We start from the raw sequence: 13,475 nt of genomic DNA on the forward strand, positions 1-13,475 counted from the left end.
CCTAATTGTCTAGTGTTTATTCATTTTTGCATCATTATTGTAATAGGTTTGTATTTATGTTGCTTTCACAGTGAACATTAGCTCAAGGTAAATGAATATACTATTATGAACAAAACTCATAAGGCCAGCAATGAATTAAACCACACATTATTGTCACTTCACCAGGCATATTTTAATACCTAACTGCCATACTGCTATGTTTATAATATGTAGGCATCTAACTACACAAAATATATTGAAAAAAATATTTTAATTTTAAGCCTATGTGATTAATTTACAAACATTATAATTGGGTAGTGCTGAATTTATTGATTGTGCAAAAAATAATATTTACAAATTTCAATCAGTGGCGATAATTCTATGATATTATTTTGGCCTCTATCCCATCGACAGCACTGAAAATTTCTCTGAAGGGGGTCGAAGGGCCCGACAAGGGTTCCATTGTCTCCAATGAGTGGGCTAAGAAACCTGACAGCTGTCCACACCCACCTAGCCTCTCTGTGGTAGAAGCAAATTTTCAAAATAGACAATCAGATAAATACTGAATGCTGTGTGCTTCCAGACTGAAAATGCTTTTATGAAGTACAGAAGTGCTGTCTGACTAAATGATTTGCTTCTTCCCCAACAGGGATTTCAGGTTTTCCCAACAAAGTTTCTGGGCCCCCTAGACCCTTACTAGCACCACCACTGCTGCATCTAATACCTTCCCTTAAAGATACAGTATATCATCTTTTTTCAGGTGGATGGAAGCAAAAGTCTGCTTGAGCAGGGAGTATCTGCAGAGGGTATTGTTCAATTTAGTGTGCAAGTTATTTCAAGTCTGGGTATGTTGGTTTTAAACTTTATTTCATTGTTGGATAAAAGATAGTCTTTTAAAGCTAAAAAAGAAAAACATTACTAGGGGTGCCATATAATTAGATGTCATGCCTCACTTTGGTGTGGCTAGGGTAGTCTAGTTCCTCAATCTGTAATGTTTTCTCCCTGGGCCCCTCTATTTCCAGTTCCTGGATCCACCACTGAAGAGTATGTATTATATCGGTGAAAACAAAATTGTTTTCAGTCTGTGTCTGTTTTTTGTTCATATATCAAACAGTATCTTTAATTTGTTTGAACTCTCCCTCAATAGAAATTTTAAGTACATTGACTGTACATATTTGTGCTCTGTACTAAAATAAATCAAGTTACAAGAAAAATCAAAGGATGTACAGGTGATTGAACCTATGACCTTTTTGATTAAAGGACAAGCACCCGACCTTCTGCGCCATAGCTTCTGTATGACTGTCAGTATTACTTCCTGTATCTGATCTGTAACCTTGATCCTAAAGGGCTTTAATCGTTTTGTGTCTACTACAGTGAATTATATCATTAAGAATACCCTTCAAACAACACATTTGTCTACAGATACTTCCTAATAATTCTTAATACACTATTAAAGCATATATGTATATTCCAAAATAAATATATTCTTATTATGTACATTTCCGAAAGTTTAATTTTTTTAGAAATATAGATAGCTGACTATATCAAAAACATGACATCAGATTTTGACCATATATAGGCATAGGATGACTATAATTAAATAAACATCAGTTTTTTGTCAAAGAAAATTATATAAATCCAGACAGAACTGGATTATCATTCATAAGGTATATTTTTTTGTATACTATTACTACATTTGTGTTATTGTTATCATAGTTTATTATTTTTCTTAAATTTAAATATTATATTATTACTGTTTTATTAATTAACCATTGTTTTTAATCAGTGGTTTACTTATATCTTGTGTATAGCATTATTATTTTAATCATTTATAGTCTGTTTCTTATATTTATAATGTTACATAATTTTGTGTTTATCATTATGACACATTAAAAATGTGTAATAGTAATTAAAATGAAAAGAAACAGACTTTATGGGCTGACATATGTAGTATACATATATATTTTTTTTAATTTATTGAAAATAGCTATCTGTATTGTAAATTGATGATTGATTGATTGAAACTTTTACAGGTGCCAAACCAAGGTTGAACATTGTGGACATTGTAAAACCAATTATTGAAACAGTAGAGATTCCAATAGACCCAGCACAACAAGGTAACAATACTATTTATTATTATTATTATTACTATTTTTGTTATTATTAATTACTATTGTGTAATTCTTGTAATCATTTAAAAAAAATGTTGCCCAAACCCAACTAATTGGAAATCTATGATCAAATATTTTTTTTTAGCAAAATCATTTATATTTTCTCAAGAAATTTAGTTTTATTAAAGTTTTTATTAATATTTTTTATATTTTTACCATTGATTTTTGTCCATGACAGTTACCATGACTACCCAAAAATTGATAGTCACCACCTCTACAATTAGGCCATGATCTAAAGTAAAGAAACTTCCCAACTTACAAACTTTTTTTTTTTGTTTTTATTTCAATACACATCTACTTCATTAAGTTTGTACCAATAGGCACAAAATGTCCTACACGATAAAATATCTGTGCAGGGTAACTAGCAAAATAGAAAGTATATTAAAACTCATGCCCCATAGCAGTGGTGTGAAAAATAGTGATAATAAACGTGCAGCTATGAAAATGTTTGTTTCTATCATTTTACTTAAAAATCACATTCCTTCTTCTTCAAGTGTGTACCAATACTCGCAAAATGTTTTATAAGATAACAAATCTGTAAATTAGCAAAATGGAAAGTACTACACCCTTTGGCCCATAGCAGGAGTGTGAAAAATAGTGATAATAAATATGCAGCTATGAAAATGTTTGTTTTTCATCATTTTATTAAAAAAAGAGAAAGAAATAGAAATAAAAATAGAATAGCAGACTTGGAATTAGACCAAAATCTTGAGTCTCAATTTTGTTTATAAATCCTGTCTGCATGGGGATACATCTCCTCTAATTGCCATGAAACAACCCTATCCATACAACCTACTTTATAAATTCTGGTACATTTTGTTTACAAGATATGAGAACATTTTAATGTCAGCAGTATAAACTGAAATAGTCATGTGTAGTCTTTCTGTAGTATGTTATTCAGTAGTTCAAAAGAGTTTAATTCTGAGTGTAACTAAAAACTTTGATCAAACTTGGATTCAATCTCAGGTTTCATTCTTAATGTGCAAATGTCTTATAGATTTTTTTGCCCCCTTTATTTTCCCTTGAAAATGACAAAAAATCTTTAAAAATAACAATTTTAAAATTAACTTGCTCATTTTGCAGTAATGTACAAATCATTAACTCGAGTACAGAAATTATTGAATTTTAAAAATGTGTACCCTGATTTTTTTTTATACCGGATAATAATTAAAATAATAAAACACTTCTAGTGACAGTGTTCCTATCATTTCTCACAGTAACATTATGGGTAAACATTTTTTAAATACACTACATTTCTATGTTCATGTTTTTAAATAAGTTTTATGTTATTTTAAAATTAGCAATTTAATTTCTAAATTGATTCATTCTAATGACTTTTTTGGTATTTTGCCTTGGACAATATATCTTTAGGCAGATTAATGTGGTTTTATGATGAATTTGAATTGAAGGAATTCCTGCACTATTTAAAAGTTTGCTAAAATTCAAGCTTTTGAAAACAAGTTTTCAGGATCTACTGTACTGTAAGTGGTTGAAGGCATTGGCCTAATATACAAATGATCAAAGATGAAATCTTGTTTGAGTGACCATATTCGTTATTATTGCAGTTTAAAATATTATTGTAAATTCATATTTATGTTATTAAACACTATTTTACTGTATACTATTGATAGACTCTTGCCTCCTAATCTTGTTGACACAATCACATTTTCCTAGGCAAAAAACTGTTGTAATTTGTATGCCCATATATAGTCGTGATGTGCTATACTGTATATGGTCATGATGTGATGTTATCATGACCATATATAGGCATGTCACATGTATGTCAAATAAAATATGATAGACTGAGCAGGGCGTTAAAGTTATAAAGTACTCTTATGTTATCTGACTCAACACCAATTCAGTTGATTCAATTTTAATTTTATTTTATTATATTATTAGTCACTTCAGCTGTTCATGTGGATTAATATTTGAGAAGTACTGGTTTTGGTTTTTTATTTCTATTTTTTTATGTTAGGAACCAGAGCATGTCACCAGATATCAAGTGGTTGATTGACATCTGTCAATTCATCAACCTACAAGATACTTCATGTTTCTGCTCTGTTTAATTTCTTTATTTTATTGAACTTTGGTTTCGTTTTAAGGTTTTTTTTGGGGGGTTTTTTTAGTAGCTACATGGTTTGGTCTGTAAATGATTCTGGAAGCATGTTGCACAATCAGTAGTGCCGAGAGAGACCTGGAACTAGTGGTGGTGGGGTGGGGGGTGCATTTGCACTCTCATTGGATAGGACATGACCCCCCTGTTGTCTGATGCCTAGGTCATTGGATCAAAAATTAAAAAAAATAATAATTTGCCTATCAAAATTACTCTGGAGCATACTCGGCGGCAATAAAAACTCTCCATGTGAACCCTACAAGAGAATCTTTATTACTTGCTGTCAACCGAGGCTTTGTCGCCCCCTTGGTTTTGACCTCCTCATCACACATGTCTTAGTCTTGTTAGCAGATTTCTGGCACCACCACTGTCCGGAACCCACTGGGGTGTTCAATTTCTTGTTAACAGTCCAATTTCAGTTAAATTTCTTGTGTTTATAAACTATTTTTGTTTTTGTCCGTGGTGCATCAAGGAGTCTTAAAATGATGGGGTTTGGTGAGGGTGGGGGCTCGCTGAACGGGAGCTAGGTTGCAAAATAAGGTTATATTTAAATACTTGGGCGTGTTTTTTTTTCAAAGGAGGGAGAGGGAGACGGTTTTTTTTTTTTGGGGGGTGGGGGGGTGAGCATGCACCCCTAGATACGCCACTGATTTTTTGTTTTCCTACACCTGTGCATAGTATATGTGTCTATTAATATGTGATATCCTTTGTAAACATGACATACATAAAATAATATAATTTTATTTTGGTGATGTTTTTCTCAGATGTAGCAACGGCTGATGAAATTAGTGAATCAGATGGTCAGGTGACCAGATGGGTGTTATGTAATAGCTACAGGGACGAGGAGGAGAAACATGGAATACCTCATAGTAAGTCTGTTGAAATATGTCTTTTATTATTAGGTGTGGGTGGGGTGTGGGATACAGTCATTGATGTGTAGATAATATAATGAAAGATTTTCTTCAACACTCCCATTAAGGAACATCCCTATAGAGAATTTATTTTCACACTATTGCCAAAACCTATAAAAGGACACTTTTTTTGTCCTAAATCTTCTCCTTTTGACATAGGAAAGCAATCCACATTTCTTGATTAATTTTTTCATGAAATTGTTTCTTTAAAGGAGACTATAAAAAACTTTTCAGATTCAAGATTCAAACTTTATTCTCGTCGATTTTTGAAAATTCCATTGCCATTCTCATCCATTTCTGGAAATTCTATTGCTTGCATACATACACATTAAAACATACTATTCACAATATGAAATTGTTATATAAATACACAAGTATTGCAGAAATGTGTACCATTAATGGTAGCTCTACTGTAAATATTGAGTTATGAACAGGCGGCATACTATGTCAAGAGAGAGCAGATTAAGTCAAATCTAGACGTCATTAATAACATTCTTAGTATTCATGTTTGTGGTTGCTTTATAAAATGTTACCTTGTTGATGTTATTATAACTGGATGGCTGGTGTTTTCTTTCCTCCAGATCCCTGTCTTTGGAGTGTTGATGACACTGTTCATTGGTTAAATTGGGCGAGCAATGAATTCAACATCGCCCTGGGAGACCGAGTGAGTCAACTGAAGATGAAAGGCAGCGAGTTGTGTGGTCTCTCCAAAGAATCATTCTTATCCAAACTGTCAAAACCAGCTGGTGAACTGGTGTGGACTCACCTACAACTACTTAAAAAATGTAAGTGGTAAGAAGAGTCCCGGTCCGAAACTTCGAACTGATATATATATATATATATCAACCAATGTCAGTGGCAGTTTGGCCTATCTTTCATCTGTTTCACGGACCGATGCACCTTGCGATTATTGTTCCATTTTTAAAAAAGGGGAAAAAACAGTTGAGATAATTAAGGGAGACTTTTATACCTTGTTTTGCAAACCTGCCGCCCACCGATATTGATGATTCAAAATTTTATTTTTGGTCAATTAGCATACCTGCTGCTACGGAAAGATGGAAATAAAAAAAAAATGTTTTTCTTTATTTTTATTACGCATACTGCTGCCTTGAAATCTCCAAAAATAATATGTGTATATTTCTTTTCAATTATATTGCATTTTTCAAGTTCTTTTATGTGGAAAGTGCGTAGAAGCATTGTTTTGCATTAAGCACTATATAAGACTAACATTATTATTATTATTATTATTATTATTATTGTATAAATTTAAAGCATTTAACCATTCTATTACTACACTGTTTACATTTAAAAGTACAATTTTATTTTTGGTTTTTCCTCCATCTGGATGTTTTTGGCAAAACCATTTGCTAAATAAGAAAATAAAATTATTTTTATTTTTGTTCCTCTCACGATCAATGCAGCCCCTAAATTATTTTACTGGACCGGAAAGTGTGCACCAGTCTGCCCATGACCAATCCCAAGTAAAATGTTAACACTGCCAGAATTGCTTTTTTTCTCATTATGCATTGCAACAACATACTCATTGAAAATGTTGTTAAAAGTATAGTTATTTTTACCATAATGCATTATAATCACTAATAAGTTATTATATGATTTTGTTTTTTAGCTGTTGGACAGACTATACAGAATACAACTGCAACCATCGAAGGTGAGGGTGCACTTTTATAGGGTTCCATCATGATAGAGTAATACTTTTAATGCCGAAATACTGAAGGAATAAAAATGACACCATAGTAATTTAGATACGTATTTTTAAGTAAAATTTTCCCAATCCAAATCAAATATCCCATGTCATATCAAACTCCCCACCCCATATCAAGTTCCTCATCCCATATAAAAATCCCTATCCCATATCATATTCCCAACCCCATATCCACAAGTTCATGTGATATATATTCATCTTGCAGAATGTTAACATTGAATCTGTATTCCGATTAACGCTGAAACAAATTCAATTATAAACATTTTTACCATGAACAGCATCTGTTCTCAATGTCATGCTGCAAGGAAATATAGATTATACTATAGATTTAAGTGATATTTTTTTCTCTATCGTAATTATGTTTTCAATTATATCTGCTAATTTTATTGGAAAGGTTAAAGTCATAAATGATAATTTGATTTTCTTTTACAGAACCTGTCCCATTGGTTGCTTCTGAAGGTATTGTCCACTTTAATTAGTTTCTAACTTCAAAAGTTAATTTTTTCAAATTAATAGAGAAAATAAATTAATCGTGTCTTGTTAGTTTAATAAATTCCTCAAAAAATATTTCAAATTAACTAATTAACATTAACATTCCTTGAGAATAGAGATAGCATATATCTTGACTAACTACGGAAGTTTACTTTGAAGGTATCAGTCGTTAAGTATTGATAATAATATTGGCTTCCTTCTTGATCGAACACACTCTTCCTGTTTTGAAGGCAAGGCACAAGCTGGTATATGCCACGTATTTCCTTTTTCCTATTTGATATAAAAAGTTAATTCAAGATATTTTAAATGGCTTCAATTGGTTTAGAAATTAATAAATATATTGAATGATTTAGATAATTATATTAGTTACGTATAAAACATTAATGTGAAATTTCTTGTCATTAATCTATGTTGACAGAAATAAGAAATGTGACAAACTGAATGTCTATATTCATGTTGTAATCGCAGTTTCCCAGCAAAATGATATTAAAATAATAATATTTATGATATATTATAATAATAATAATGATATTTAATATAATAATAATGATCATATTAATGGCAAAGAAAGGTAAAGATATATACATAAGATATGGCAGGTTCAATGATAGTAATAAGGATAATAATTACGGTAGTGATATGATAATGAGAGCTTTAATGATTGTAATAATGATGATGATGACTTTGACTTTGACTATTCAAGTGTTTATATATCTTATGTATTGTTTCATGTGACATTGAGTAAGGAGGTTCCCTTGTGGAGTAATAAAGTTCATAATAATAATTCATAATTTTATATTTTTCGTTTATGTAATTGTTATTATTGTTGTTTGTTAATGTTTAATAATATTTGTAATTTTATTTTTTAATTTTTTTTTTAAGTGGTTGCAAATGTAGCTACTGTGAAGACCAGCAGTAAAACAACACATTCCCCTCGTATAACAGCCCACAGCGGTGACGAGAAGCTTTCACCTGGAAACAGGACAGGTAACAAAATGCATGCCTTTTTTCCCCTTTCTTTAAGCCAGGCTCCAGAAAGAAAAAAAAAATTGATTAATTTTTGTGTATTAAACAACATATCATTTTTTTTCTTCCAGAGTCTGGCTTTAATATTTACAATTTCTGTTTGTGATAATTTAAATTTTGAAAAATTATGACCATAAGTTTCTTCATGATTTATCATAATAATAATAATAACAATATAATAATAATAATAATAACAATATAATAATAATAATAATAACAACAACAACAACAACAACAACAACAATAATAATAATAATAATAATTGATTTGAAATAATATTGTTAATTATTATAAAAGGTAATGTTAATTTCTTATTGTGATTTTAACAGTATTTGTATGTGTTGTTATATTTTTATATGTACTATTCTTTCTCCGTATTTAAGGGTGATTCAAAGAAATTTACAAAAAATTGGAAAGTCCAAAATGCTTCCAAAGTATCAAAGCTATTAGCACAGTTTAGAAATAGATTTAAATGAAATCAAAGTTACTAGATTTACATTATTGGCAATCGGTACAACTTTCTGCTGCAATTTGTCTTACCATCCCTGATTGTATTTGAGGTATTTTTGATGTTTGTATACCTGTACAGGTAACAACGGCCAAATACAACTGTGGCAGTTCCTCTTGGAGTTACTGACGGACAAAGATTCACGCGACTGCATCTGCTGGGTCGGGGACAACGGGGAGTTCAAGCTGATTGACCCCGAGATGGTTGCTCAACGATGGGGTGCCAGAAAGAACAAGCCGTTGATGAACTACGAGAAGTTGAGTAGAGCTCTGCGTTACTATTATGACGGCGACATGATAGCCAAGGTTCACGGCAAACGGTTCGTTTACAAGTTTGTGTGTGATCTACGCAATCTGCTGGGATACAGTGCTGCTGAGCTGAATAAGCTGGTCGTTGAATGCGAACAGCGTATTTTGTAAGTTGATACGTTAGTATTGTGGGATCATTTTAGACCTCTGACCACTTGATTAGCATATTTTAGTGCCTTTTAATCTCACTGACCACTTAAACATGTGACTGTTTAAGTTGTCATTGATGTTATAAGGACTTTCTGATCACTATCACTTATCCTTTTAGATCTTTTTTTTACTTATGGTCATGATAAAATCACATCATAATTATATATAGGCATATCATGGCTATATATAGAGTACTACAGTGTTACGTCATGATACCATGTGATACTACTCTGTTGCCATAATTGCGAAATGGGTTCAACCAGACGCCATTTTCTCCACTGACAAACCATTGATCCCAATTTCTAACGTAATTATTAATAAGTTGTATCTTTTAGTTTTTCTTTGTAAATTTTAATTCATGATTGAATGTGTGTTCGATAACATACAGTATATAATGCGAGCTTTTGTTTTTAGTACGTTTTGATGGTAAAAATATTAGATGTTAAAATGCGTATTCCAGAAAGCCTATGAAGTCATTTAGGCGTAATGAACAGTAACCAACGTCTGGTTGGCAACAGAGGGCGCTATCTGGTGTTGTGACGACACAACTGTGGTACTCTATGGGCATACACCAGTTTTTGTTTTTTTTTTGTCAAAGAAAATTTGTTAGGTTGGAAAGAGCTTTAGAATTGTAAGGAGCCTACTTTAACAAACTGACAGTGCGGCAATTCTTCACCATAGTGATTTAAAATATCCACTTTATACATTCAATCAATCAAATCTGCTTCAGATTTGAAAACTTAAATCATTCCTAGTAAGAATTGATAATTACCAACTTACTATACATGATATAGATTTATGATATTAATAGAATCACATTAATAAGAACTGTAGTTCAAATGAATGTGAAAGTGGATTATATAATTTATTGTCTGCCTTAACTGATCTTGATAAATTGTCTTTAAGTCTATAATCTATACTGTCAGTATATTTCATTAGGTTCAAAATATTGCTATAAATAAAGCTATAAATACTGTGCGGTGTAATTGTTGCGACAGTAATCATAAGAAACTGACAGTTGACATTGTTTGCTTCTTGTAGAAAGAAGAGGATGCACTCATCAGCCGGTCAGAAGAATTGAACGTTCTGTGTCCTGTCGTGACCTTGCCTCAGAAAACTGAAATAAATGGTTGATGTAAAATGGAAAGCTGGATCAGATATGTTGAAATTTGCATCATTTGTCAGTAGACTTTGATAGGGCTGAGCCCTTGTTACCTGGAGTTGCTTGCGAATCATTGTGAATTTGCGTAACACGCAATCGATGCTGGATACTGCTACTGGTTACCATGGGATTGAATGTTTCAATGATGCTCTAGTCTATTTTAAGATTAAGTATGTGCTTATGGTTAACATTTCTTAATAAGTGTTTTTGAATATTACAATTACATGCTTCTTTGTGAAAATAATGTTCATTTCTGGTACAAGTATTATCAATGGTAATTTCATCTTTGTATTCTGATACAGTACTACCAATATAATTGGTAGACAATACTTTTGGATTACAGATAGATTGCATATGTAGTTATAATTTTGACTGAGGGCAAAGAAATGTTCACATAACTGTACTGTACTGTAAAGTATGTACATAAAATGTAGGGGTCAGCATCCAAAATGTGTATTAAGAACGGTAGAGGGCAGCATTCAATTTGTGTATTACAAACTGTAGAGAGCAGCATCCAAAATGTGAATTACAAACAGTAGAGGGCAGCCTTAAACATGCTGAACCTCAAAATATAGTTACAAAATGATATGCTTGCAGTAGATATGTGCACCTTAAAAATGTTATTTTTTAACTAATGCTGTTATTTGTTAAATAATTGCACCATTACCAGAGGCATCATGGGAAGCTTTTGGAACGAAGCAAATGAAGACTGAGTTTATAAATTTTTTGGTTAGTGCTTAAAGATTTGAATACTTCATTTATATAATAGAATCACTTCTGGTTCATTGAAAAGGCTAAATTTATTCAAAGATGATGGTGAAAAAAATGACATCATCAAATTCAAGTAATATGTTGATAATTTGTAAATACTGTAAAACTGCTTTTGTATTATTGAAACCGTTAGTTATACTTACTACATGATTTTGATATCGCCATGCTGTAATTATGGAAATGGAACTGTTAGTAGCTTAGTTTTTAACTATATCCACTGTAAATAAGTTGTTGACATTTGTGGATATCGGTGCTTTCGGACTCTATTGTAAACAAATTAGATGTCTGTTGATTTTTGAATCGAAGATCCTGTAATTACAGATAAGCACACTTTCATTTTTCACATGCATTATATATAATATCTCTGTATCTAAAGCGCCCAGTAGCTAAAGAGTAGAAGTTATGAGTTTAAGTATGTCAATTATTTAGAGAATACTTATTAGTTTACTGGAAGCAAAGCTTTGAATGATGAAATTATTTTCCTGTTTAAAAAATTATTTAAACCATTTACAAGCAATATGTAATTCAAAATCTATCACTGTAAATGAAATCATATGTTCATGAAAGGCTGGTTTATGACAATTTTTTTTCCTAGTCAATTTATTTTTTTAAATAGAACAGCTTATTAACTTGTATCTTACCCAGCAACGTTCCACATACTGTGGGTCACGACCCATCAGTGGGTCTCAAAAATAGTTTGGTTGGCCACAAACTCGAAAAAAATCATCAAAAATCAGCTATCTGTAGTCTGTCACTATCACTCCATCATCCTACATGAAAACACTTGTTATTTTGTAATAATATTCAGTGTTAAACTTGACCATCTAACTTAAGAATTTGTTAATTACTAATTAAAATTTATTTATTTATCATCGTTAATTAACACCAGTGGAAGGGTATCCTTACAATACTTTCATGTGATTTACTATTATTCATTGCATATTACGCAATACCTGTCTTAAAAAATTATTTAAACCATTTACAAGCAATATGTAATTCAAAATCTTTCACTGTAAATGAAATCATATGTTCATGAAAGGCTGGTTTATGACAATTTTTTTCCTAGTCAATTTATTTTTTTAAATAGAACAGCTTATTAACTTGTATCTTACCCAGCAACGTTCCACATACTGTGGGTCACGACCTATCAGTGGGTCTCAAAAATAGTTTGGTTGGCCACAAACTCGAAAAAAATCATCAAAAATCAGCTATCTGTAGTCTGTCACTATCACTCCATCATCCTACATGAAAACACTTGTTATTTTGTAATAATATTCAGTGTTAAACTTGACCATCTAACTTAAGAATTTGTTAATTACTAATTAAAATTTATTTATTTATCATCGTTAATTAACACCAGTGGAAGGGTATCCTTACAATACTTTCATGTGATTTACTATTATTCATTGCATATTACGCAATACGCTGAGAAAAAAACGTGTCCTAATGAGAAAACCCAAGTGTGAATTCCACTTGGCCTCATAGCTCAGTTTGTAGAGTATCCGAACGGTAATCAGAAGGTCTTGGGTTCGAATCCCGATGGGGACATACGTTTTACTGGGAGAGCATTGCTATATTATATGCTGGTAAAGAATTTATTGGCAACCAGTTTTATTTCTTAAATTAACATTTGTATCAAATTAAAATATCAGATCAATCGTGTGTATTTTGGTAAATATTGTTGATTTTTATTCCTTCTTTTTGTAGTCTATGTATGTAAGTATTTATTAAAGTGAATAATAAATACGTTTTCACAGCTATAGATGGTCTCAGCATTCAGTCATTTATAAATTGTATATTTATTAAACTAATCATCGGAATGAGGTTACTAGGTGTTGGTAGGCTTGTAGTAAAGTATAATACAGTAGAACCCCTATTAAGGGGACACCTTCAGGATCAAAAAAGTGTCCTCTTAATAGGGGTACACCTATTCTGGGGACTCCAACCAAAAACGTGAAATTGTCTCTTTAATAGGAGGTTTGGGGCATGTTTTTGTATAATGATGACATAGCTTCCTTATAATTTTATTTTAATTGACCTAAGAATGAGTTGGTTTAATTATAACTAATTTATAACAATAATTTGCATGCAAAAAACAATTCATTTAAGATATGAAATTAACAGATATGTAATTAAAACTACAACATTTGTGTGTCCCCTT

The 13,475-nt window shown here is 31.5% G+C and overlaps 1 protein-coding gene and 1 long non-coding RNA gene across 3 annotated transcripts in view; one reads left to right on the plus strand and one right to left on the minus strand.

The window, feature by feature from the left end:
* LOC117108334 (GA-binding protein alpha chain-like) overlaps positions 1-12,245 on the plus strand; it is a 29,041-nt gene extending 16,796 nt beyond the window's left edge. For both annotated transcript variants that reach the window (XM_033250320.1, XM_033250321.1), the window contains exons 4-12: positions 740-824; positions 2,013-2,096; positions 5,028-5,132; positions 5,756-5,959; positions 6,802-6,843; positions 7,330-7,356; positions 8,272-8,376; positions 9,005-9,338; positions 10,423-12,245. In XM_033250320.1, coding sequence (XP_033106211.1) covers positions 740-824; positions 2,013-2,096; positions 5,028-5,132; positions 5,756-5,959; positions 6,802-6,843; positions 7,330-7,356; positions 8,272-8,376; positions 9,005-9,338; positions 10,423-10,462 — 1,026 coding nt within the window. In that variant the 3' untranslated portion in view covers positions 10,463-12,245. The remainder of the gene's footprint in view (positions 1-739; positions 825-2,012; positions 2,097-5,027; positions 5,133-5,755; positions 5,960-6,801; positions 6,844-7,329; positions 7,357-8,271; positions 8,377-9,004; positions 9,339-10,422) is intronic.
* LOC117108336 lies at positions 11,676-13,094 on the minus strand. Its single transcript, XR_004445355.1, has 2 exons — positions 12,739-13,094; positions 11,676-12,267 (listed from the first exon to the last, which is right to left on the minus strand). It is a non-coding gene; the product is annotated as an uncharacterized LOC117108336 (long non-coding RNA).
* Between the last annotated feature and the right edge of the window lie 381 nt (positions 13,095-13,475).

Source organism: Anneissia japonica, unplaced genomic scaffold, assembly GCF_011630105.1.
Source record: "Anneissia japonica isolate Jap-2015-1 unplaced genomic scaffold, ASM1163010v1 scaffold426_len1935630_cov189, whole genome shotgun sequence".
Taxonomy (NCBI): Eukaryota; Metazoa; Echinodermata; class Crinoidea; order Comatulida; family Comatulidae; genus Anneissia; species Anneissia japonica.